The sequence below is a fragment of the Podarcis gaigeae genome, assembly GCF_964106915.1.
Source record: "Podarcis gaigeae genome assembly, chromosome: 10".
Lineage (NCBI taxonomy): Eukaryota > Metazoa > Chordata > Lepidosauria > Squamata > Lacertidae > Podarcis > Podarcis gaigeae.
The window spans coordinates 33370793-33397737 of record NC_139686.1 but is presented as its reverse complement, the minus strand read 5'-3'; the positions used below and the strand labels follow the sequence as shown (position 1 = coordinate 33397737).

The 26945-nt window shown below is 44.8% G+C and overlaps 1 protein-coding gene and 1 long non-coding RNA gene across 4 annotated transcripts; one reads left to right on the top strand and one right to left on the bottom strand.

Annotated features, from left to right (window-relative positions):
• The first annotated feature begins 901 nt into the window (after positions 1 to 901).
• On the top strand, positions 902 to 20384 carry ERP27 (endoplasmic reticulum protein 27). Of its 2 annotated transcripts, XM_083698778.1 has the most exons (7): positions 902 to 1225; positions 1489 to 1589; positions 4724 to 4861; positions 11855 to 11971; positions 14981 to 15106; positions 17549 to 17746; positions 19747 to 20384. In XM_083698778.1, the coding sequence occupies exons 1-7, from the start codon at positions 1081 to 1083 to the stop codon at positions 19792 to 19794; spliced, it is 873 nt and encodes a 290-aa protein (XP_083554904.1). In that variant the 5' UTR covers positions 902 to 1080; the 3' UTR covers positions 19795 to 20384. The 2 variants fall into 2 exon arrangements, with proteins under 2 accessions (XP_083554904.1, XP_083554905.1); XM_083698779.1 differs by lacking the exon at positions 4724 to 4861.
• LOC310825383 lies at positions 18742 to 26945 on the bottom strand. 2 transcript variants are annotated; one of them, XR_014555245.1, is made up of 3 exons: positions 26804 to 26945; positions 23308 to 23398; positions 18742 to 19086 (listed from the first exon to the last, which is right to left on the bottom strand). It is a non-coding gene; the product is annotated as an uncharacterized lncRNA (long non-coding RNA). The 2 variants fall into 2 exon arrangements; XR_014555246.1 differs by having other exon boundaries at positions 23308 to 23416; positions 26804 to 26942.

Below are 26945 nucleotides of genomic sequence, written 5' to 3'. Positions count from 1 at the left end.
GGCCAAAGTACTGGAGCCTCAGCTTCACAATCTGTCCTTCCAGTGAGCACTCAGGGTTGATTTCCTTCAGTATGGAGAGGTTTGATCTTCTTGCAGTCCATGGGACTCTCAAGAGTCTCCTCCAGCACCATAATTCAAAAGCATCAATTCTTCGGCGATCAGCCTTCTTTATGGTCCAGCTCTCACTTCCATACATCACTACTGGGAAAACCATAGCTTTAACTATACGAACCTTTGTTGGCAAGGTGATGTCTCTACTTCTCAAGATGCTGTCTAGGCCTGTCATTGCCCTTCTCCCAAGAAGCAGGCGTCTTTTAATTTCGTGGCTGCTGTCACCATCTGCAGTGATCATTGAGCCCAAGAAAGTAAAATCTCTCACTACCTCCATTTCTTCCCCTTCTATTTGCCAGGAGGTGATGGGACCAGTGGCCATGATCTTCGTTTTTTTGATGTTGAGCTTCAGGCATGGAACATAGATATAACCTAATCCTTGTCCAGAGGGCATGGTGTTTATGAGATACTGTTCTAAGAAGGGAGGACACCTGTCATCTATCCGCATCATCTCAGGAGAGGCATTCCTCCTCCCTCACATGGAGGGGATGCATACCTCTTCTGAGATTAGGCAAGCAGTATTTAAGAACACATAAATAATGTCTTTTTCTTCAGAACTATTGTTTCATTCCTATACAATATTCATGCAGATTTAATCAAGTAAACACATTAAATTAAACTACTGAGATACCTTTAACTGAATGAAGCTCAATTAAAAATGGTTTGGGGCCAAGCACTGACAACCCTAGAGTGCCCTGGTTGCAGAATAAGTGGGACAAGGCACTGATTATAATAAATAAGGTCTTTCTTTGTTATCTTCGCTGTGCCTAGACCACTATGAAAAAGGGAGTCCTATTGCCAACAAAATGAGGAACAGAACACTTGCAAAAGGAAACCTCCGAAAGCCTCCTGTCCCTGAAGTCTCTTATCTTGGGAAATAACAGACCTGAACATTCCCAGGTGTTTCACTCCCACAGCTTTAGATGTTGCCACATCAGATTCGGGGACAGATGGCAAGTCACCTTTCCGATGTCTGGCTCGAAGCAGGGCTCGTGGCAAGGAGAGAAACAAGGCAAGGCAATGAAAACCTCTCTCTTGCAGCAGTGGTTCCTTGCGTCCCTTCTCAGTTGTGTCTTCGTGTTGGGATGTGCTGAGAAGGAGCCAGCACCCAAAGGTAAGGGAGGAATGGCTTGAATTCCAAAGAGGTGGTGAGGCTGTGGGGATTGGCACATAGAGTAGGAGGGATTGAAGCAGCCATTCTAGCTAAGGAACTCCTACTCCCAAGTGAGAATGTGGGAAGCGTTCTGAAGGCAGCCATGAAGGCTCATCGCTTCTGTCTGTGAAATCTGATAAAAACATTCAAGGAGGGGTTGGGTACAGTGTGTGCATTCGCGTGGCTGTGAAAAGAGGCTGGCTATACCTTCCTCCACTTCTTAGGTACCCCTGAAGATGCGAGAAAACCAGTACAGTTGGAGGATGTTGCAGCCGCGGCCGCATTTGTCAGTGCAGCTGAGGTGGTTGTCGTTGGATTCTTTCAGGTTTGTTGAGATGACTCTGTGGCTGTAAACAAACTAGACAGGCCTTTCATGCTGGGCACTCTAGCACAACCTCCTTACAACCCTGTATTATGTGGAGGACCGTGTAAAAAATAGTTGTTCCCATCTATGGTTGTTAAAATTTTGTCAGCATAAGTAGTTGGACTTTTGTGAGCAGTGATAGTGTTATAGGAGGACAATATAACACCTTAATGCTGCCTGGTTCAGGAAGGAGATTGTGGCTGTTGTGTGAGCACACAATCCAAGTTCCAAAAGCATAAAGGTAAAGGTACCCCTGACCGTTAGGTCCAGTCGCGGACAACCCTGGGGTTGCGCACTCGCTCTATAGGCCGAGGGAGCTGGCATTTGTCTGCACACAGCTTCTGGGTCATGTGGCCAGCATGACTAAGCCACTTCTGGCGAACCAGAGCAGCGCACGGAAACGCCGTTTACCTTCCTGCCGGAGTGGTACCTATTTATCTACTTGCACTTGACGTGCTTTTGAACTGCTAGGTGGGCAGGAGCTGGGACCGAGCAACGGGAGCTCACTCCGTCACGGGGATTCGAACTGCTAACCTTCCAATCAGCAAGCCCTAGGCTCTGTGGTTTAGACCACAGCGCCACCCGCACCCAAAAGCATATTGATCGCAAAATAATCTTGAGTACATAGTTTTCTCCCTCCTCAGTTCTCGGTGTGTTTTCTGAAGGCCATTTCTCACATTTATGGCCAGCATCAGTACTTGAAATCCTCTGGCAGCTTCCAGGGCCCAAATGACCCAGTAAGGATCAATGTTTGTCATGGCTCCTCCTCACCAGGCAGCCATGAAGCTACTACTACTATATCCCCCCACACGCTATAGAACACCTGATATATTGACACTGGAGCATTGTGGGAAATTAAAAATGGCAGTTGTCCAGTGCTAATGGGAGGAATGTCACTGCCAAACGGGTGGCGTTTCCTGTTTTGCCACAGCAAGAAGTGCTGCCACTTGCCCTGCACCAATTGTCCTGCTGCTTCTGCCACTGATTTCTGGTGGGATTGTGCCAATTTCCAGTGAGAGCTTACTCTCCAAGCATTGCATGATCTCACCGGAAATTGGCACGATTGCACCGGAAATCAGCATTGATGCTGGTGCTGCTTCTGTGCCAGAACAGTCCCCGCAAAACAAACCACCGCCAAGACTCAAATAAAAGGTGTACAAATAGAAGGCTCCTTCAAATGGAGGACTGTTCTCTGTAAAGTAGGACAAACAACAATCCTAGCAATAGTTCAATGGACTTACTAAACATTGTGCTGTACTTCAACAGAACATTGCACTGCTATTGTTAAAAATATCACTGTCTCTATAAACACACTACAAATGTGAAGCCAAGTTTTCAGAGGCTTGGAATTTGGTTCGTCCAGCTAAAGCCCAGTTGATTAATCACTGAATACTCGAAAGCACTTTCTTCCTCAGTTTGAACTTACTGATGTGTTTTCAGTCCAGGCTTCTGCTTCCGCTCTAGAACCAGCTGCTCAACAATAATAATAAAATGATGAAGAGGCCTTTGTTTAATATGAGGTCTCTCTCTTCCACCCCTGTTATTTTCAACCCAACTTCTTTTCCTCAATTGAACCACATTAGCTGTAAACTTTGCTTCAATCTCAGTTTCGATCTCTGAGAATTTTAACTTGATTGAAGACAGTTTCAGGAAATAGACGTTTTAAAGGGCCAACTGTCACTGTTATGTGAGATGTAGAAAGGATAAAGAGCAAAATTATCTTAAAATATTTGTTAAGTTGTGCATTTCCAGTCTCTGAGTGCTACCTTGTTTTATACTGAGAGTCTGTCTAAAGATGCAAGGAGGGTTGGGACAGAATGGGTCAGAAAACAAACAGCTATGTGTGGTTCACTAACACCTTGACATCCTTTTTTGATGGTGGCAGAGAGAGATATTTACTGTGTTTTAATGCCTACTCTTTAAGTACCCACGAAACAGTCTTAGAATCTCAATAAGTAGATAAAGATTGCTGTATTGGCTCCAAAGGACAGAAAAACAGGTGGTATCTCCCAGTGAGGAAGTGCTGTCTACAGTTTTGGGGCCTAAGGTTCAACAGAGCACAAAGGAAAGTCAAGCACCCTGCTCTATTTAAGGAGCCTCATGACTTTAGTTGCATCTGGTTTATAATTGCAGCCATGGTAGCAGGAATGTATTGCTCATTCTCTTTTAAATACAACAGGTGACCAGTCTGGAAGGTCATCCACAATATTCATTTATTGAGGGATGTCCAGTAATCCTTGTCATGGAATACTGACTCATGCAGAATAAGGGCCGCTAGAGAAACCTGTTTAGGAAAGTTTTTAATGTTTGAAGTTTTAGTCTCTTTTTAGTGTTCTGTTGGGAGCCGCCCAGAGTGACTGGGGAAAGCCAGCCAGATGGGTGGGGTATATATAATAAAATTATTATTATTATTATTAACCTGCACAACTACAAGCAGCCGCTAGATGTCATCATCCTTCACTTAAATTGCAGTGGAGAGCCAAAGCCCTGAAGAAAATCAGAGGCAGAGATTTCTGCCTACAGAGCTGCTTTCTTAGTCTTTTTTTGGTACATTTTCCTGCTCTATTTTTCTCCACACACACCCATATCCTCCACCTTTCTCTTTTCCTCTCATTCTACCTCTTTAAGGGTACAGCTACACTATAGACTGAAATGACTTTGATAGTTTTATAGGGTGGTCTGGATGACTACTCATGGGTCCCCTCCAACTTATGATCCTGTATTTATGAGCTTAGAATCTATAAGAAGAAACCTGCTGAACCAGCCAAAGAAGTTCCTTTGTTAAGGTAATGGCTTCAGCTGGCCAGTTAAGTACTTCCATTTGCATGTCCACAGAGTGAGCTCTGTTCAGTGGCGTAGTGTGGGGGGTGCAGGGGGGGCCGGCCGCACCGGGCGCAAATCCACGGGTTAGGGGGTGCAAATTACTTGCCTTGCCCCGGGTGCTGACAACCCACGCTACGCCACTGGCTCTGTTGCCACACAGACTAATGGGCAAGACTTCCCATCTTATCTTGATGCCATCATCATAGGAAGGAGAACAATAAGTTGTGCCTCCCCCATTTTTTTTATTCTCTTTCTTCCCCTCTCCTTTTCAGGATCCAGAGCGACCAGAACTTTCAGCATTCCTCGAAATGGTACAAGATATGCAAGATGTACCATTTGGGCTCTGCACCTCCTCTAATGTTCTTTCCCATTATAATGTCACAACAAACACCATCTCCCTCTTCCGTATGGTAGGTTTTTGTTTTTTTTGCTTGTAGTTCTGCTGCTTCCAGCAAACAGGTCAGTGGTGGCTGATGCCCATTGGAACTGGTAGGGTAGAAGGCAGGGAGGCCAACAGCAGGTGGCGCCATAACCAAGGACAGGCCAAGCCAACTGATTCCAGTCTTTAACCTCTTTACTGAGTTCTACAACAAGCAACAGTGAGGCAAGGAGGAGGAAGCTGATAAGCAATTCTAACCCCCTGTTTATAAGTAAGAAGGCTGGCAGGTGGAGGGTGGCTAAGTCATACTAACGTTGGTGAACAGGGCTCTATTCACCCCAATGAAGAAGCCTTCGCTGACCCAGGTGCTGCTGTAACTTGGTGTGTTAACTGGGTTCTCTTCTTCCAACAGTCTCTCGGTAGAAATCAATATTATACTCAGAAGGAGAGGCTAAGTCTTTCCAAGAGCAACAAAAAAGACCTGGAATGCGCTAGGTAGGAATGTTGGCCCATGAAATCTGTACGCTCTACATACAAAGCATGAAGAGAACAACCCCTCCTCCATTTCTTTTAAAGGCCAATGGAATATTTTGGAAGGACTTTAGTTCAGCTACAACTTTGCTAAAATGAAGATCAAAGGTTTGCAATCCTGATCAACATATGCCCAGTAACCATAGACTTGTAGACTTTGGCAAGACACGTATGACTGTCTCATTAAAAACAAATTCATGTCAGCTGCCCTGTGGCAATTACTAGAACTTCTACATAACACTTGACCACTGCCTTGCTGTTCTAAGATTGAACAGTCACACGCATCTGACTTCCCTGTGCAGTGAGAAGGTCCAGGGGTGCAGAACTTAAGCGGAGTTTGATTTCTTTGGATCAAGAGATCAGTGGAGCCGCATAGTGTGGATACGAGTCATTGGTTTAGAGGCAGAAAATGTAAACAGCTTGTCTATGGACAGCCTTACATGGAAAAATCAGATCTAAGCAACATGTTGTGCAAGATAACACCCCTGTCTGGACACAGCCAATCAGTCTAGGCTAGGTTTTTTGATGGATACATTTCCCCCTGTTTTCCTATCCTAATTGCTCCTTCAGTCAACTACTAGAATTCTCCCCTACCCCGAAAATATCATTGCAATAACTGTTTCAATTATTGCCATGCAAAACCATAGGTAAATAAATAATAGATTAAATGGCTGTTTTAGATTAAAAGCATCCAGGATTTACCGTATTTATTTTTAAGTCGTGCTCCTATGGATGCCCTCTGGGTCTAGGGCTAGGGTCCCAATCTCAGCAGGTATGTTAGCAAAAAAAACCCTCACCAGCAAGGGCAGGGCTGCAGATGCAGAGCAGTCCAAACAAACCCCAGAAAATCAGTCTCGGAACCAAAACATGATCCCAAGGCAAGGCAACAGTCCAAGATCAATATCACAGGGAGTTCAGGCGAGATACAACACCGCAAAGGAAATAACAAAGAGCCAAAGTCCTGTGTTGTTTCCAGCATCTGGAAAGCCCCAAAGGGAAACCTGACCTCCTAGACCACATCCTAAGCACAGCTGCTAATAGTGAAGGTGTTCCAGACATTGCTTACTTAGAAGGAGACCCCTTACAAGCCACATGGCGGATCTGTATCTGTAGATACAGGCTACGTTGCTGCTATTCAGCCCCCTAAGCCCTGGACCTTGAGAACCCCAAGTGTTCTTGAGGACTAGATGGTGGTGGCTCCTCCTATGACAGTTACAATGGTTCTTCAGCCCATTGTTCATTTCAAGGGACCCTTCTTGCTCCTCCAGACCCTTGGCCAGTGGTGTGTCTGATTTGTCCTCTGAGAACCCCCCGACTGACACCAGATTGGGGCTATGCATGAGAGGTAGCCATAGTGATGAAGACCCTCAGAGGGAATAAGTTAGCTTAGGGATCAGCAAACTTTTTCAGCAGGGGGCTGGTCCACTGTCCCTCAAACCTTGTGGGAGGCCAGACTATGACTATATATATATATATATATATATATATATATATATATATTGGGGGGAATGAACAAATTCCTATGCCCCACAAATAACCCAGAGATGCATTTTAAATAAAAGGACACATTCTGCTCATGTAAAAACATGCTGATTCCCAGACCATCCGTTGGCCGGATTTAGAAGGCGAGTGGGCTGGATCCGGCCCCCGGGCTTTGGTTTGCCTACCCATGATTAGCTGGTGCGCTCACCTGCCTTCCATCTCTCATGGGCCAGGCTACAGTCCATGGTGTGCTACTGTCCCACCGCTATCGAACGTATGTTCAACTTGAACCTGCGGGACAAATAAAAGAGCAGCAGGAAGTGACTCCTGGGCATGATGTCCATTAGGGGAATCAGCTGGATCTGACTAATTAAAATGTACAGGACTTCCTGGAGTAAGCCATTAAGTCTATGGGTGGTGGTGAATGAAATAAAATTATGTCTGAATATCTTTTTTTAAACCCTGCACATAGAAAATGGACATGCATCCCTTTCTCTGATATGGTAGCTTTCTATTGATGGTTAAACTATGGAACTAGCTCCCAATTGGATGCCTTCTTTTAATGAGGATTAGACAAATTCATGGAGGAGACGGCTGTCGAAGGCTACAAGCCATGACTGGAGGCAGCAATGCTTCTGAATACTAGTTGCTGGAGATGCACAGGACAGAAGAGTACTCTTGCGCTCGGATCCTGCTTGCTGGTTTCCCACAGGCAACTTAACAATGCGGCCACTGTGAGAGCAAGCTGAGGGACTAGATTGGCCACTGGCCTGATCCAGAAGGTTCGTCTTAGGTTCTTGTGCTGTTGGTGTTTCATTCAAACAAGTGTTCTCCTTCCTGCAAGCTGAAGTAGCATTATTCAAGAAGACTGCTGCTGTTGAAGTTTGGTAAACATGCTACAGAAAGGATGTTCTCCCTCGGGAGGTTGCGGACTCTCCTTCCTTGAAGGTTTTTAAGCAGAGGTTGGATGGCCATCCGCCATGGATGCTTCAGCTGAGATTCCTGTATTTCAGGAGGTTGGGACTAGATAACCCTTTGGGGTCCATGAGTCTAAGCAGTTACTTAAGGAGGAATCCGCGAATGAAGAATAGCTTGCCTTTCTGTCTATTGCTGCTGCAGCCCAGTTCTGGTAAAATATTGCAAGTGTTACTGCTTGACTCCCATCAGTTAGCACACTCTTACTTTTGCTTTATGTTGGCCCTTCATGGCAAGTCCATTTCCCCCCTGAACAAATGCCCAAGGCAGGGACAGATCAACTAGTGTTACCTTCTAGGCTGGCTCTCTCTCTCTCTCTCTCTCACCTGGCTGCCTATGCTCTCTTCATCCTCCCTCTGCTACTTGCCCTTCCTGCCACTAGGCCAGCCTGGCAGAGCTTTGCTGCTGATTTCTAACTCTCTTCAGTCTTTACCAGTAGGGACTTTCAAAAGGGCTAGACAGCAAAATTCAAATCACACTAGTAAATGAGCTGTGGTCAGGAAGGTATCCCCCGCCACGCCCCTCTCTGTGGGAGAGGTGGCAAAGCTAACAATGCTCTTATTTATTTACTGGCAGAAGCCAGAGAAGGAACAGGAGGGGGTGTACAAACACAGCCCCCGTTGGTAACCTGACATTGCAGTTCATAGCAGTGCACAGGAAATCCTTCAGCTTACTTTGCGTAGGCATATTGGGAGCAGCTTCCTTGGCTAGGTAGCATCCTGGTTTGTTGTGGTCTTTTGTCAGCCCAGAAGCCATCAGGGAAGGAGGCGGCTTGCTGGGCTGTGTGTGCTGTGTGTGCTGGGGTCCGAATCCTGGGGCAGAGCAGGTTAGCGCTTCCAGTGCTGAAGAGAACTTGGTCGCTGCAGGCATAGATGCTTGCCATATCTAGATTCAGGGGTAGAGCGATGGGTTAGTTGTAGCTTCCAATTTAGTACTGGAAGTTGTCTATGGGTCACTCCAATCTTTTTCTTTATTAGGGAGGCAAGTCTCTATAAACAGCAGCAAGTCTCTAAAAAGCCCTTTACCCCAATTACAGTGGTACCTCGGGTTACAGACGCTTCAGGTTACAGACTCCGCTCACCCAGAAATAGTACCTTGGGTGAAGAACTTTGCTTCAGGATAAGAATAGAAATCGCGCGGCAGCAGCGGGAGGCCCCATGAGCTAAAGTGGTACCTCAGGTTAAGAACAGTTTCAGGTCAAGAACAGACCTCCAGAACGAATTAAGTTCTTAACCCAAGGTACCACTGTATAATGGTGGCCTTATTCCTTACAGCTGGGTTATGCCTTCATCTGGGATTTTAAAATGTTGTGCAAGTTAGAGGCAGCTGGTAACCTATTTGGAATGGAATACTCTCACCTTCACTCCCAAATTTATGAAGTACAATGAAATGTGGCAAGTTTGTTAGGATGACTCACCATTAACTTTGTATGTAATTTCAACAGGTGTTACAAATGGAAACCAGATTTCACTGGCCTGTTTCCATTGGTCATAATGTTCCTCTTCCAAAGACTCTTCAAAGATCTGTACTGTGAGGGAAATAAACATCATCATTTGATTATGGAAGGCCGACAACCTAAATACACCCTTCTAGATTCATGTTTGTCCTTAACATGAGATAAACAAATAGATGCAGCTAAAATTAAACTAGGTTGACAGGGTAGATATACAGCTTTGCCAATCGTCTTGCAAAAAAGTTGAAGAATTTATATAGTTCCCTCTCAGCCTGCCTTCCCTTGAATAAATTTGGAAGAAGTGAAAAGAGGTGTGGGGAACTGAGGCAGGAGTCCGGAACAAAATATCTGTAGAATTGTGAAAAAATGCATAATAAAATGAATCTGACTGCAATTAATCAAACAATTATTGCTTCATTAAAACAAGTCCAGCTGTGTTCAATGGGACTTATTCCCAGAAAAGCTTGGATAGCACTGCGGCCTTAAGTTGCAATCCCTCCTCACTTGCCTGGGAGTAAATGTCATTCAGTGCAGAAGGACCTAATTCTGGGTAGACATGGCTACTGTACTCCAATCAAACTCATACAAGCAGTTTATGGCTCTGGCCCTGATTCAAAGGCCTATTGCTTTCAGTGAGACAAGTCTCATTCATTGTGATAAGAGTAGAACAGGGATTGTCAAACTTCTGTCACATTTCACCCCCTTAATGGAAGAACAGACTTAATTTCCCAGGAAACATAGGTAAAATCTGCCCTGCACTGGAGTTATTTCGATAGGTTTACTTTTTCTGCCTGTGCAACCTATTTGCATTTCCTCCCCCGTTTTTTCCAGGGTTCTCTTTGGCATGGGGTGAATTTGCATTTGGTGCCATTTTGACAGTCCCTACGGTTCTGTGAATGACAAATTCATCTTTCCATTGACTTTTTAAAAACATCCCAACAGCTTCTACTTTCAAAGGGAAAGGTACTCTGCACTTGCTCAAAAACACTGTGCCATTAAAAAACAACAACTACAAACACACGTTCCTGGTTCCCTTCATAAATAACTGTTTCTATGCATGTACCTGTGTTAGAGTCTGTTTTAACCCCCCCAACCTTTATGCACTTTGCCTGTCTTCCAAGAACTTCACCTTGAGATACCATCATTTTTGCAATAAAAATAACATGACTCTTGAGCCCTGGCCCAATCCAGTGGGATTGGATGGGTCACACCACCCAGTATATGTGGGTGTATATATGTTTGTAGGTATGTCAATAGAAAACACACACATACGATTTTTTTCTAGACCGGGGGGAAATGCAAAGCATTAGACTTGATCAATGTTCTTGCAGTAGTCTGCAGTCTATTCCAACCCCCAATGAAGACGCTTTCCACTGACTCTGGTGGTCCTTGGAACCATCCCAAAGGTTTATGTACTCTGGCTCACTTTAGTTTAGTGCCAGTCTAACACTCTTTACTTTCCATGGAGCTGCTCTTGTTTTCCTTCCAAGCTTGTGAGAGAAGACTCAGCCCTCAGTCCTCTCAGCTGTGGTGTAATGCACCAGAGTCAAGAACTAGCTCTAGGGAAAAGCAAAAGAGGACTATGTTGGTAGATCTGTTTCTGGAAATGACAACTCCGTTTATGGCGTATGACAGTATACGATTTCTATCCATATATCTCATCCATAATATTCTTTTAAAAAATAATCACAAGGATTCAGCTTTGCCTTGCTGGGCCCATACATTAATTGAACACCTTATTATCCCTCTGGGATTTCTTGTTGAGTTTTTGTTTCCTGCCTGCCGGCCTATTAAGAGGTCCATCAGGAAGATAGATCCAGGAAGATGTCAAAGAATCTTTTCCAAAAAAACGGTATTTGTGGAGCCTGAATATTTTCTTTTCTTGATCTGCTGGAAAAATTCCTCTATTTATTGGAGAGGATTCTTGCTTGCACAATGTTTCCAGGAAATCCATACATGCCTGTGCCAGTGTTTATTAGGTTTAGAAGTAATGAAGTGAGCAGGCAAATATTTTCAAAAAGGAAAGAGATTTAGGTTGGTTTAAGATCCCTTTTCCAAAGGTCCCACAAATGTTTGCTTGCTAATCCCCGTATCTCTAATGTCTAGGGCAATTTAATGCAACTGATAACAGCCACATCTGATTTTATTTTTAAACTGTTTCTATCATACCCTTCAGCTTATGGCAAAAGAGCAAATTAAAAAGTTTATTCGAGGCTCTGGGATAAATCAGTAGTATAGTCCTCATGAAAATCTTAGGCCAAAAGTGAACCATACACAGGAATACATACTGTGTGTTTGTGGGAGTGGAAAGATAATGTAATGCTGCCTCACAGCTGGGTTGCATGGAGATTAACCGTACAGATTAATATTTTTGGGAGGGAGGCTGAGGTCGTAGAACTTCCATAATCTGGCTAAGGACCCCATCCTGGGCAGGTTTGGGTGCATCATACAAATAATTTACTGGGCCCAGAGACCCTGTTGGCTTTCCTGCCTCCCATGACACATGACGTTGATTTTGCAAGTGTTTTAAGGGACAGTGTCTGGGGCAGAGTGACAACGGTGAGGCTATTTGCTTCGCTTCAGGTGGATAACAAGCGGCAAGACCTGGAAATCAAAGACAGCAGCGGAATTGACGCCACCAAGCTGAGTCGCTTTGTTCGGATCAATGAACTCCGCTGGGTAACCGAGTACGACCCTATGGTAAGAAAGGACGTCTCTAGATCATGCTGGATATTTGAATACCAAGTTCACTTTGGAGAGAACAAACCCATGAAATTACTGCCCCTTTCCTGACCCCAGAATGAGTTAATTGAATAGTGGCAGGGATGGCCACCAACTTGGGTGGCTTTAAAAGACGAATGGACAAATCCATGGCTATCAATGGCTACTAGCCATGGTTGCTATGCTCTGCCTCCACAGTTAGAGGCAGCAATGGTTCAGAATACCAGTTGCTGGAAACCACAAGAGGGAAGAGGGCTCTTGTGCTTGGATCCTGCTTGCAGGTTTCCTATAGGCATTTGGTTTCCAATGTGAGAAGAGGATGGTGGACTGGGTAGGCCATTGGCTTGACCCAGCAGGCTTTCCTTATGTTCTGATGTCTCTCTCCCTAAGCTTTCCTTGCATTTCCTATCTGCTGCTCCTTCAACCTTCCCGTCTTCTGCGAACTGAGAAACCGAGCGGGGAGCTTGACGCAGGGCCTAGTACGCTGGACCTCCCACAATGCTCCAAATCCCACTGCTCTTGAGCTGGAAGGCTCTTCGAGAAATGCACTCTCTGACCTTTTCTTGTCAGAATTCTGGAACACACACACACACACACACACACACTTTCCTTCTTTTTATTGACACAGAGCCTCTCTCAACCCCCACCCCCCATCCTGCCAATCTCCCTGTGGGTGGGTGTAGCGCACAGGGAGGCGGCAGGTCAGCTGTAGGGTGTCCAAGGCCCTTGTTTGGCTTGTGGGAGAAGGGTGGGGGGAAAGTGCAAGGGGAAGGAAAAAGTCAGATGACAAATTATCCGCCGACGGGAAACTATGCGAGGAGCCCATTGGCAGTGCCAGGTGACTTGAGGCTCTTCACAGAGGGCTAGTGTGTGCAGCTCAGTCATTCCCAGTGATATATGGAGAGTTCCAGGTCTACTTTCCATGTTGTTAGCATCCAGTCTGCTTGGACTGTGGCTTTCAAACACAGTTCAGATCGGTGCTGAAATGTTTTCCAGGCTTCTGCTATGTTTTTCTAAATGGGAATGATAGCATCAGAAAGGTATACTTGTGTGTGTGTGTGTTTTCTTGGTTGCCATTGCAGTGGTAACACTTCCACAGGATTTTCCATCCTTCACTTCACTGACTCAGAGAAGCAGCTTAAGTCAAATGGTGGTATATATCACGTTTAGAATAAAGACTCACATATGTTTTTTTAAAAAATAGGAAATATAGAATTCCATGGTGATTAAAAAGTGTACATGCAGAGTGGTAAAGAAAATACATGGAAATGGAGCAGTGAAGGCTGCATTCTCGCCTGCTGGGAGTAAGTCCCGTTGAACTTAGTTGGGCATCCTTCCCGTTAAAGAGGTAATGGACTGAGCTGAAGATCTTAAAAGCTGTGTTGAGCAGGGTAGCCAGCAACCTTTCGGGCAAACACAAAGACATAAGACTGATGAACATTAAAAGGACAACTGGGATCTGCAATCTCAAATGTGAACTGTAGAGAATCAACTTTGTCAAATGCAAACGAACAAGCAAGCAAACAAACAAGCCCCCGCCCTCGATATATTCTTGTTCTATGCTCATGAGGCTAATAACAGGGCTGTCACATGAGGCCCTACTTTCAATACTGTTTGTGCTTGCAAAAGTTTTAGGGTGGTAACCCTGCTTCACTTCCACACCCCTTAATTTCCTGCCAAAATCTCATAATTTTTAATACCACAAATGTTCCGGTGTATTTTTGTCTGGCTTCTCTTGCGATATGACCACTTGGACAGCAATAATGTGGTAGCATAGGGGATGCATCTCAAAACAAACAAAATGAGGATAAATCCACCACTGTTATTGTGTCAAGGTCAAGGTCAAGGTCAATATTCTGTTGCAGAATACACAGCAACCATCACCACCATCATTATCCTCCATCTGGAGAGGACCTTGATTTAAAATATCAAGCTTTTGTCTTTTTTAAAAATATTGACTTTCTTAAAAAATAATGTTTAATTACTTTTATTCTTACAGGTTAAACAACAACACAAATGCAACAAAAGGCACACACACCCCTTAGGAACTAAATCTTTAATTCCACCATCAATTTGGGTCCTGGATTTGTGTTTTTGAGAAAATATTGAGTTTCCAAATCCTCACCTGAAACATATTCTCTTACAAGCCACTCTTAAAACACACACACACACACACACACACACACACACACACACACACAAGTTTTATTACTGTTTTGAATGATTATAGTAACATACAAACAAAACATAAATAGGAGAAGTCAAAAATAGGAAAGGAGGATGTTGGTTAATGTGGCTTGACCTTAGAAATTGTTCATGGTATAACAAATGCTTACCAATTGCCTATGTTTCCCTTTTGCGGATGTCAAGCTCAGTATGCAGCCATTGAGGGCTGGGGGTGGGCTGCAGCCAATAGCACAGTCCTGTACTGACTTATCCACCTGTTTGCGGTTCGAAGAAGGTGTTGAGAGGCCTCTTCTTTTGCTTGAATTCAGGCATCTATTGGCCTATGTCTAAATCCAGCAGTTCTAAAAAGAGCACACCTGTGAATTCTTCTAATTTGTGGGTTTTTGGTTTTTTGCCAGTTTAACAAATACAATGCACAGACACAAAGAGGAAAACAGTTGAGGGTTGATAAATAGATTAATCAGAGCAAAACTGATCAATGTTCTGACAAATCAAGTAACACCTAGCTTACTAACCATCTTAGCTGGCCTTGCCTGAACTTTGCGCAGATTCAACTGCACCACCTCAGTCCAGCTCTATTTCATCCTGAAATCTAAATCATCTCTGCTCTTTGCCTCTCTGCTTTTGATCCATTGCATTCTCCTCTGTTATTTGGATACGAACTCGAGGGAGCATTGTCATGATTCTGAGGGCTAGCCTTACGTTTTCAGTGTTCTAGGTTTTAGGGCTTGGTGCTCCAAGAGTGCCTCAGATCTCACATTCCCTATTCAACCTATTTCTCCATCTCTGATATATTGACAGACTGCAGTAGGTATCTTTAATAGCACCATTCAGACCCACCTTCTCTTGTTCACTGACAAGTCATCCCCAAAGCATGCGGAGATGATGGACAAGTATCGTGAAGCAGCAGTTCTCTTCCAAGGGAAGGTAAGTCTGATGTGACTTGGGTGCAAGGTTGTTGTTTTTTTATCCTTCCAGACAGAAGCAGTAATTTATGCTTGGGCACACCACAGTCTAAAGCGGGGTTGACCAGTGGCGGAGGAAGGGGGTGCGAGGGATGCGGTCCACACTGGGTGTCATCACCAGGTGGGTGACAAAATGAGTTTAAAAATAAAAAATTGGGCTCACAAAACTTTTTAGGAGTGATGTGGTGGCTTAGGCACCTGCAGGTTCCATGCTGCCTGAAATGGCAGCATGGGACTTACCTCTGCCTGCTTCTCCCTCAGCCATCCTACAGAGAGGCTCCAAGCATCAGAGAGGCTCGTCTGGCCCCATGGGCAGCTTGCCCCACCCCTGGCTACAGGACACCCCCCCCCCCGCACCAGGCACTTGAGCAGCTAGCTATGCTGCTGGGGTTGACACCAGTTGTTGGCATCAACAGGCACTTGCTAGGACTCACTCCCCAGTAGCAGCAGGTGAGCAATGAAAAGGAGAAGGAGAAGGAAATAACTTCACACACTTTGTTCTCCCCGGCCCCCAGCACAGGAAATTATGCCAACTGAGCCCAGAGGTGGCAGCAAGGGAATGGACAGTGGCAACAGGAGATCAGGGCCACATCTATACCTTTAAAGCACTATTATACCACTTTAACAGTCTTGGCTTCTCCCAAAGCATCCTGGGGATTGTAATTTCTTAAGTGTGCCGAGAGTTATTAGGAAACCCATATTATACACAGAATTACAATTCCCAGAGTGGTTTAACAATCAATCCCTCTTCCCAGGGAACGCTGGGAAATGCAGCTCTGTGGAGGGAATAGGAACCTGTTTCTTTACAATTCTCAGTAACCTTAACAAATTGCAGTTCCCAGGGTGCTTTGGAGGAAGCCAAGTGGTATAAGAGTGCTTTTAATGTCTGGTGTGGATGTAGCCCAGGAGAACAGTCGTGGAGATATGAGATTAGAAAATAACTTTGTAGAATACATGAAAACTCATTGGGGAACTTTTGGTTTAATACTAGTAGGCACTTGCCAAAGTAGAAATGCTATGCATTTTAAAAGACTTTTGGGATCCATTTCCTTCGCTGATGGCCAGCTTCCATTTTTATTATATATCTGAGTCACAGTTCAACTCTGGAAAAGAACTTGGAGTGGCCAATGGCACTGCTGCTGCTGTTCCATTGGCCACCTCCTGATGTCTCTGAATATTCCATATGCCTGAAGAGCTTTCTTCAAATGGCAGCACAGCCCTCCCTCGGACTTGCCAGGTGAACTGCGCTGAGGACACTGAGTCAGAATTTCAGAGCTTATAATGTCGTAGAGGTTTCTTTGTTGCTTCTGTTTAAATTACTGGCCTAAACACCAGGGGCTTCAGAAACCTGTAGGTGATCTCATGTGAATTCTTTCCCCCAGCTTTTCAGTTCCAAACATCTTCTACACAAATGTTGTTTTAATAGGTGAAAAGACTTCTGAGACATGCAGGATCAAAGGCTGGTGTTTGGGCAGGAGCAGGTCCAGCAATCTTTGCCTAAAGTCCATGGCGCTATTATGCGGAACCCATATTAAAGACAGAGCTTCATAACTGTCTGGTCCACATAGTCTAGCTAGAATCCAACATGGGGAACACACAGCTCTGAGTCACTCTCCCCATCCCATACCCTCCCCCAAACCATGCTTTCCCGTCTATTATTATTATTTGCATACAAAATACAAATGTGGGGAAGCTCAGAGATCGAGCAAATGCTTTGCATGCACAGGGTCTCAGATTCAGTCTCTGGCTTCTCCAGGTAGAGGTGGGGAAAATTCCTAGAATCATAGATTCCCTAAGGATGGTCATTCCCCACTTTTGATTGCCCAGACCCCCCTTGTCAATTGGCCTTGCCTCCCATTCCTCTGTCCCCTCTGCTGATTCAGGTTTGCTATTTTCAGTTAGAAGAGACTGCAAGGCTGGCCCATTTTGCTGCTCAAGGCAAAACATCAACACACACATACACACATTCCGTTCCTCAAGTCAAGGTGCATAGTAGCCAAAGCTGATTCTGACTACAGATGCACACAATGGTATTCCCTTCACTGTGGTGCTTCACAGAAAGGTCTAAACCCCTCTGGCCAGACCGGAACCCTCAGTGTTACCTGCCCTCTCTGCTCTTCAGATCTGAAAGGCAGAGAGGATGTGATTTCCTCCACTTCCTGCCACTGGGCTGACTGGTGAGGTTTGAATCCCCATGTCTAGCCCAGCTCCATGATGTTACTGCTCTGTGTCTGATGGGCCACAAAACATGGTTTGGGGGCGAGATCTGGCCCGTAGGCCAACAGTTTGCAAATATCTAGGTTACTGGAGCTCCTCTGAGCTCTCATCATCTGTGTGATAACATTCATTTGCCTGTGTGAGCATTCTAAAATATCTCTACGCCTTTCCTATTGCCTCCTTGAAGATTCTTTTTATCTCAGTGGACGTCCGTGCAAAGGGCAATGACAGGGTTATGTCTTATTTTCACCTGAAGAAGTCTCAGCTGCCTGCACTGGCTGCATTCCACACTCCAGATGAGGAGCAGGAGGTGCTGTCCGTGGATGAAGTCTCCCTGGAGACTGTAAGGGGTTTTTGCAATGGTTTCTTACAGAGAAAGGAATTGGTGAGTGCACAGGATGACAACTGGGCTGACCAATCACAGCTTTCTGCTCCATTATGAACCCCACACCCAGGAAATGTTGTACTCACTTTTCCACTTCAATCTAATGTCTAGTTTTATACCTGACACAGTTGGTAGTGCTTCAGAGCAATGCTTTTGCACCTAAATAATAAACAGAGGACCAAATTAGATGTGATATTAAGTGTATCTTTACACCTTTTTTTTTAAAAAAAAGCAAATATCAGTCAATGGGGGACAGAGAGGATTGATGATTATCAAGGCAGCCACTGGTGGTGATGGAGGTGTTTAACACTTTGCTGGAATGCTAAGGTCTATTATTGGTGTCTATGGAGGATTTCCTTCCAATGTAAATAACAGCTACTAAGGGACTATTTTCATCAGGGCTACACCAGGGGAGGAAAGGGTTAAACCCACTCATCCCTACCAGGTGAGATTCTGATAACTGTCAGCCCTCCCAGTGCCTGTTTTTAAAATCATGAAGTCTAAATGCAAAGGTGCATTTAACTCATCCTAAATAATGCAGATCATTTCTGACATAGCAGGTACTGTGTGCATCCCCATCTGTCAACATAGTTCTGAATTATTAGTGGGTCATAGCAGTGCTATTGCAGCAATGATCAAGCATAACCATCCATAGCTTCCCCTGAGCCAGTTCAGAGTCACAATACACGTCCTCTTGGGTGCTTGTGAAATCTTCTCTATCACTTCCCTAAGAAAAAGTGTCCATGTAGAAACTATCTCTGTGTAGCTCAGTCTATAATGGAAGTAGAATAATTTCTCCTTCTGAAAAGCTGTGCAGTCTCAAAAGATTTAGAGATCTGTGCTAAAAATAATTTCTTAAATCTGAAATTATAGGATTGGAATAAATTATGCAAATGGAACAAATGTGAACAATTACATTCAGTTTGTATGTTTTCTCCTCTGGCTACACAGCTTGATTTTTCTCCTCCCCCCCCCCGCCCCCCGCAATGGAAATGTTTAGTTCCGTTGTTTTATTTTTGTTTTTCCAGGATTTGGGTAAGGAGGTTTTGGACTCATGGAAAACTGGGGAATTGTGGTGGAATATACATGCAAGAGTCAGGGACTCCAGATGATGGGGGAAAGTTTGGGAACTGGCAAAAGCAACTCTGCCTTATTTCCTTAAAAAGGAAACCTTAGGAATTATGGGGCCTGCTGCTGTTGTGGAGACAAAAGAGATCCACTAGGGAATGGATCTTCAGAATATCTCGGTGCCAAGTTTATCTGCACAGATTTCCCCCCTCCTAATTCCTGTCTTGCTCTTTAATCTTGATGCGAAGCGAGTCCCCTACCTCCTTGTTCTGCTAAAAAATGAAAAAAATCACATGAAATATTCATTATATGTATACTATTATAGGCATATGCACTCCAGATTTCCTACAGTAACCAGCAGATAACAGGTAAATACAGCGATACAATAAAAAATTATACAATTACAGCAGAATATATATATGCAACAGAGATTTCCTGCCTTCAGAGGTCTTGTATGAGTGATGGTAGGAAAACTAAAATGGTATAAGAGATTAGCCCCCATATTAATGTGGCTCAGTTGGTAGAGCATGACACTCTTGATCTCAGGCTTGAAGGTTGGAGCCCCATGTTGGGCAAATGATTCCTGCATTGCAGTGGTGTAGCGTGGGTTGTCAGCACCCAGGACAAGGCAAGTAATTTGCGCCCCCTAACCCGTGGATTTTAGTAGGGGCAGAGAGCTGTGAGCGCAAGCGCGCCCCCCAGATGTTGCACCCGGTGCGGCCGGCCCCCCTGCACCCCCCACGCTATGCCACTGCTACATTGCAGGGGCTTGGACTAGATGGCTCTCAGTGTAACTCTTCAATTCTATGGTTCTATGCACAGCGAGAGACACCAAGTGCTCTTTCAGGATCTCGAGTGTCTCCACTCCCAGTTCATCTTTCCACTAAAAATTATTATGTTGACGTGGTTTATTTTGTTCTGCTTTATTTCAGAAAGAAAACTCTAAGCCAGAGGATAAGATCTTCAAAGAGGAACTCTGACTCTGTTCCAACAGCCTCTAGCCACAACCTAATTCCTGCTGTAGTTCTGCGCATACTCTTGTCCTGGGGGGGTTGGGGGATAATCAGCAGCAACCAACAGTCACACAACAGAAATGTGCCAGACCATGTCAGCCGAGTTCAATACTTCCTCGATTCTCCCATAATGCTCACATTGGGCAGACCCACACTATACCTCTGGCTTTCACCAGAGGTATATGGGAACTTTAGGGTTATTTGGGCGAAGTCATGTGCTTTACATGTGCATTGAATATGCTTTAAAGGTATAGTCTGGGTCTGCCCATTGCCTTTCCTACTTTACCAGCTCCATCTTTTCAGTTTTGTTCTTTGGTAATTCAAGCTCTGCCCTGTTTTGCAAACAATGAGATTAAGGGCTGTTGGGATCTGCTAGCTTTGGACAGGCTGCCAGGTAGTTGGCTCTTGACATTGCAATGCCACGTTAGTGGTGGGTTTATTCTATTTTAGTTTGTTCTGCAATGCTTTCCCTACGCTGCCACATTATTGCTGTCTGGAGGGGTTATAGTGCAACAAAAGTGGAACAAAAATAAAAAGAACATTTGTGGTATAATAAATATGGGATTCCAACAGGAGTTTACAGGATATGCACAGACTGGGAATAAAGCAACGTGACCAAACTTTTGCAGGCGCAAACAGTAGTGATAGCTCACGTGTGAGCTCCCCATTAGCATCATGAGCACAAAAGGGTGTCTGAAGAGTCCCACCTGGGAAAATGTTGCATCAAAACGTGTGTGAGTGTGTGTGTGTGTGTGTGTCAAGAAAGACCCATGATTAAGGCATGAGACAGCTCCTCTCCAGGATCTTTTAATAGCCACTTGAAGGTAAATCTTACAGCAGTACAGCTTTGAGGCCTAAACCTGGATGTATTTAATTAGTTGGTTGTTTCTTTAAAGCACTCTTTAGCTGAAGTGCCTCCTGGAGCAGCTTTATAAAGATCCCCAAAGAAAACAGGATGGGGAAAAAGCAAGCTCAGCCTCCAGGTCTTGAAAGTTACGGTTCTTATAACAGCTGGCATAGAAACAGTTCAGGAAGCCAGGTGGGATGGAAGCTGTAAGGTGAGAGTTGCATTAAGTCTTGTTTGCCACCCCAATCTCCAAGCAGTGTGGAAATCTAGGGGGTTCAGGGCTTGGTTTCCTTGGAAAGAGGGACAGCGGAGACTGTAGTGTCTTTATGATATATGGTTTATTTACACATATATATAACCTGAGCCTACGATGCAGGGTATCACAGCATTAACACTCCAAGGGGCTCTTGCTTCTCCCATAGTCACAGCCCTGGATTCAAGCAGAAATCAAGCAGAAATCAATCTCTGGTTTTTGCCAGCAGCCTCCTTCCAGCTCTGTCTCACACAAGTGGCTTTTGTCTTTCTCACTACCAGCAAGGTGAGGAAGAAGGGCCCATCCATTTGCCCTCTGACACGGAGAAACTTCGCTTGTCATACTAAGGACTGTACAGTACTCACGTAAATAGTAATTAGAATCCTTGGCTAATTCAACAATGGAATCCTACATTAGATTTTAGCCCTTGCTGGACCTAGGATTCCAGGATCACAAGGGATTCTGGCATCATGCAGGCTGACCGCCTCCTGTCCAAACCTCACAACAGTATTATGGGGAACAAAAAGAGCTGCTTGGTCCAATTCAGTACTTAAGATTCTGTTTTTCTTCAGCAAGGGTATATAGAATGCATCCTGTCAGAGTCTCCAGCGAAAAGGTAATCTGCAAGGGGCTCACTTTACAGCAGAATTGTAAAAATGTAGTTGGCGGTGGGGGGTGAGGTTATAGCTGACTGGCTTTAACTGAAGTGCTTGCTGAGTCAGACTGCTGAAGAGTGGGGAGGAGGAAGGCTGCTACAGATGAAAAGTATCGCTGCATCCAAGATGTGGCAGAGAGCTCTCTCGCTTCGCTCCTGGCATACCCTTTCTAACCCTGACAGATTGCTGCTGCCATGTGAACAGTTGCCACGTTGTCTCTCAGGAAGGCATTTGACTTGAGGGGAACTGCTAAGTACTGCAGAGCAGAGAAACCACAGAACACCCCCTGTCCCCAAGGGCAAAGCTAGGAGTAAAAGGCCACTCTTGTTCTCCTAATCCCTGCTCAGCCGCCTCCATCTCTGAAAGTGGAGTTACCAGCAGCAATGTGCGGTGGTGGCAGCAGCAGCAGCAGCAGGACACAACAGCCAAGGGAATGAGGTGGACTTGCATGGCCCACAGCGCTGAGTCAAAGGATCTCTATCCTCTAAAACAGCCTCTTGTTGCAACTTATAAGGCCACTTGCAAGTTCTTGGGTACCTCTCTTTGTCCCTTGCTAATTCTTCTCATCTCAGGATTTCATTTTCCACTCTGAATTGCACTGAGTCAACACCAGAGCTGCAAAGCTGAACAGCCCTACTATGGGATCTTGGCACAACGGCATAAGTGGAATTGGCACACGGTTAAAGCTCTGGGTTCTACTGTGCTGGGAACTGGCAGTGCAAAAACACACACACGCAAATCACCAACTTGTAAAAAACAACACCCAGGAACGTATTGCAGGCACGCCTACAGACACAAAACCCCACATCTGCTCTCCTACTGCCTAGAATGGATAGAGAGATCATTGCTGCACAGAAGTGACTGGTTAGGAATCACTTCTTCACAGAGCACATACAGTAGTTGACCTGGAATTTGCTAGTACAGCAAGTAGCAAAGGCAGCCAACTTGGATTTCTTTAAGAAGGAATAAGAAAAGTTCATGGCAGATAAGATATGCACCTTCTCCAATGTCAATGACAGTTGCTGGGACTCATTGGGGTGGGGGGTGGGGAGAGTGCTGTTGCATTCATGCCCTGAATGCAGGCTTCTCAAGGATCTGGTTGGCCACATAGAGAATAGGATGCTGGACCAGATGGGCCTTTGGGATGATCTATCTGGGCTCTTCTTGGGTTAAGTTCTCCATTGGTCCTGCCTCCACTGAACATGGTAAACACAAACTCTCAACTCAACCTTCCTGATCTGTATTGCCTAATGAATCTGATCTCATCATTTCAGTTTGACCTTCACATCCATAGAACTTCATGTCCTCATCACCACTCCTATTTATCTGAACTTATAATTATCCAGACATTGTGAATATTCCCCAATTGAAAGGAACCTTTCCATCATTCCACCTGCAAAGAGAAAATTTATCAAAACCAGTGCCCTATCTTTATCAGTCCTATTGGCAAAATCCATACATTTCTGTTTGTCCTGTACTGTTTCCACTGACTGCTGGGTGTCCAAAGATCCTCAGAGCAAGAGGATGTTCATATCATATGACCAAGTGTCACAAGACATTTCCCACGATCTCAGCATATGGTCAAATGTAATGGTTTCATAGGCAAATCTCTTTTTGGGAAATTAGGCTTCAGAACATATTTACTTTGTAGGAGGGCCTTGCCTTAAATACTTAATTGCCACACACGTGTAATTCTTTTATACCAAGGCTAGGAAATCTTTTACCTTCCAAATGTTGTTTGGATCCAAACCCCATTGGTCCCAACCAGTGTCCTGTCTCTCGCCCTTGAACTCGGAACTTGAACTGTTGTCACGTCTGGAGGTTTTGAAAGTTCTATTGATGAATTCAGTACAACATTCCACCATGGGTATACAGGTTACACACAGGTAAGGCATGACAGAGTACTATGACACATGACTAGGTGCAACTAAGCTATTGATCCAACACTTGACATGCTCCCTCTGAGAGTGGGGTGTGCACAGCTATTCACACAGGCAGGACATGCAAGGTTAGTTTGAACCAGCTCTGTTCCCTTCCTTCTTTGGAGACAAAAGTGGAGGTGACATAGCTGGCTCCCTGTCAGAGGTATTCCTGGGTGTCTTCCTTGAGGGATGAGGTGCATAGGGTGTCCAGTACCATAGAGGCAGGCTGTTCTTCTGCTAGGCCACTAGACCCCCTGAATCCAGATCACCACCTCCCAATTTACTAGGACCACCCCTGGGTCAATCTCCTATGCAGTCCTAAGTGCTCATCCCTCAATTTGCTAGGATCTTCCCTTGGGTCGGCCTCCTCCAGTTCCCTGTGTTCTTCCCATTCCTCATCCTCATCTGACTACCCTTTCTGCAATGTCTCCATGGGTCTCATGACATCCAGTAGTGGACAGCGGAGTGGGGTAGAGGTACTTTCTGGCAGGTGAATGACTGCTGCTTAAAGGGAAGGGCAAGTGTCAGGGGGGTGGCGCAGTGCATACGAGCTAATAGGAGTGTTGCAGTGACTCTGCTGGTGCTCTTGCACCAAACCACCTTGATCCTCACCCTCCTCCTGGTAAGCAGCAGCGACTCATCCGCTGGGAGGTCAGACAAGTGTCTCCATGCCACCACTACTCCATCCACTGCTGGTCCCAGTCAGCGTGGCCAATCGTCAGGGATGATGAATTCAGCAGCCTCTAGAGAGCCACAGGTTCCATGTCCCTATTTCATGCAAATAAGAAAGGATAGGGGACTGGGCCAGCCAAAGGCACTGTATAACTTGTATAACACACGCACAGAGTATGGGAAACAAGCAATATGAATTGGAGCTTTTAATACAGGATGGCAAATATGACCTGGTAGGCATTACCGAAACCTGGTGGGATGAGACCCATGATGGGAATGTAGGAATTGAGTGGTATAACATGTTCAAAGGGAACAGGCCACAAGGATGTTTTCATGGATAGTTGAGATTCCTGCATTGCTGGGGGTTGGGCTAGATGACCCTCGGGGTCCCTTCAAACACTATATAGTTCTATGAGTCTATGAAGAACTGGATAACTACAAAATAAGGAGCAGAACAGCTATATTGATTTGCCTCTCAGATTGTAGCAATGTGAATCATTTTTAGTCAAATAAGCCAGAGGAAAAACAAAACAGGATGTACAGGGACCTTGTGGTTATGCTAACGTGTTCATGAGGAGATGTTTCCTCAATGCCTGTCCCACGAGTGTACATAGATAATTATAGAGACCACTTTTTAAAGAGGCTTGTTATGTACATTGGTAAACTTTAATTCCTTTTCTCTCTTGTCTAGAAGACCACATTCGAAACAACAAGCCCTTAAACCACCGTGTGGCCAAGAAGCCATCCTCTATCCTCCCACAGCTGGCCACAGCCAGAGTGCTAAAATATAGAAAGTTGCTGTCAGATGTCCTCACAAGACCCTCCAGCTAGTGGAGTAGTTGTCAAGTGTGGGGGCAGAAGATTTCCTCAAAAAGCTCAAGTCAGCACTTTTGAGAACATTTGGGACCAACATGTGTAAACACTATGATGGTATTGCTGCAGATACTTAATGGAGAACATATTTATTAGACCAGTTCAAACCAGCTGATGATCTGTCCCATCCTAGGATGCTATCTGGTATGAACTGGTATGAACCACTAGCTAGTGTGAACAAAACCTTTGCCATGAGTTATTGCAAGAAAAATTGAACGCAGCTGCTCCACTCTAGTTTGTTGCAAGACAATGTCATAGACTAGTGAAGCAGCTGTACAGATGTTCCCCATCCCATGGAGTGCTTCAGTTTAAAGAACTTGTAAAGCCAACATGCATTTTTATCCACAATTGTGGCTTATAGAACATACTTTTAACTGTTGTGTTACTTCATTATGCTTTTATTTTAGTTTGTTTTTAACATTGGTTTTTATTGACATTTTAAATGTATATTTTATATTCTTGGTAAACTACTTCGATATTTTATTTACAGTTAAGCAATATAAAATTCTGTTAATAAAATACCATGCTTCCTCTAACGGCTCATAATGTGGGGTTGCTGCAAAATTGCAGTTCTTTCTGCATTGCGATTATGAGAGTTGTTTGGAAGATGACTATTGGGTAGTGTCTGTGATGTCATTGATGATGAGTAACACAAGTCCTCCTCCAAAGCCCACTCGTTCAGAAAACTGAAATGGATTACTCTCAAGGCAAAGTTTGGAGAAGTCCCATGCCAGTCTTCCTCCTGCCCCACACAGCCTTGAGATTTTAGCTGGAATATCCTTTGGGACTTTGCTTGGATGATAATACTTATTCCTGTGCAAGTTCCTGCTTTCTACGTCCAGTGCTCTTAACCTCTGGTACACTAGATGTGTAGTATTCAGCCTTTTGAATATTGAGTTCTCTTATTTTGGTGTGAGATTGCAGAAGACACCTGTAGGGGTATGACAATCAGAGGAGACACTTCGCTTGTATGACTCTCTGTCCCCTGAGATTCCCTTCTTGTCTTGATGGAACCAAAATGTAGCATGATAGATACCCTGTGGGTGGCTCTTGTGGCTGTTACGGAGGGCAGTCTGGTACGTTCTGGTGGTTCTTGGGAATTAATGAGCCAAGACAAGGATTTGGAATTAGAACCAAACCTCTACGTCTACCTCCATCGACCACAAGGCTGAGTCACTTGCCACATAACTAGTTTTTCCAATACCACTAACAACCTCCTTATGAAGCAGAAGAGGTAGTGGCTGTCTCAACAGCCAAAATGCCCACTGAAAGGTGCGTACTGATGCATGGAGGTAGGCTGCATGACTATGGCAAGGACAGAGAGATAATGCCACCCTAATTTCAATGATCATGGATGGAGTAAGATAGAGACTGGGGAAGTGATAAGTTACCATGGAAGATGAAGGCATCTCTGCCTTGTTGAACAATTAAGAACCTGCTGTGCCCACTGGCCTTTGTGTGATGCTGTTTAATGCTGGATCACTACATAATAAGACCACACTCACCCATAATTTGATCTACTGAGACCTGGGTGGATGTGTTTTGAGGAGTTGATCTGACCCAACTGTGCCCACCTGGACACTAGGTGCAGCATCAGCACAGGAGCTGCTGTGCTCCATAGATCTTCCATAACCAGGAAACACCTCTGTCGGAACTGGCTGTGAGAGCCTACATCCAGTATTGGGCTAAGGAGACACTAAACAATGGCTGTTGTCGGTATACCATCCACCCTCTGCCCAGAGGTCATACAAACCTTGAGCAAAAACTTGGCTGTACAACCTACACATTGAGCAGGAATTAGTGTCTTTTAGGTTCCAGCTCAGGGAGGGCACAGATCTGAGGAGGCTCCAATTTAGATCTCAGTTGTGTAGAATTCTAAATCACATGGGGAGCCT

Bases quoted from the DNA above. Each gene is read 5' to 3' on its own strand.
- ERP27 (XM_083698778.1), top strand. From the start codon at position 1,081: ATGTCTGGCTCGAAGCAGGGCTCGTGGCAAGGAGAGAAACAAGGCAAG. The intron at 1,590-4,723 runs GTTTGTTGAGAT...TCTCCTTTTCAG, and splicing joins TTGTCGTTGGATTCTTTCAG to GATCCAGAGCGACCAGAACT. The intron at 11,972-14,980 runs GTAAGAAAGGAC...ATATATTGACAG, and splicing joins TAACCGAGTACGACCCTATG to ACTGCAGTAGGTATCTTTAA.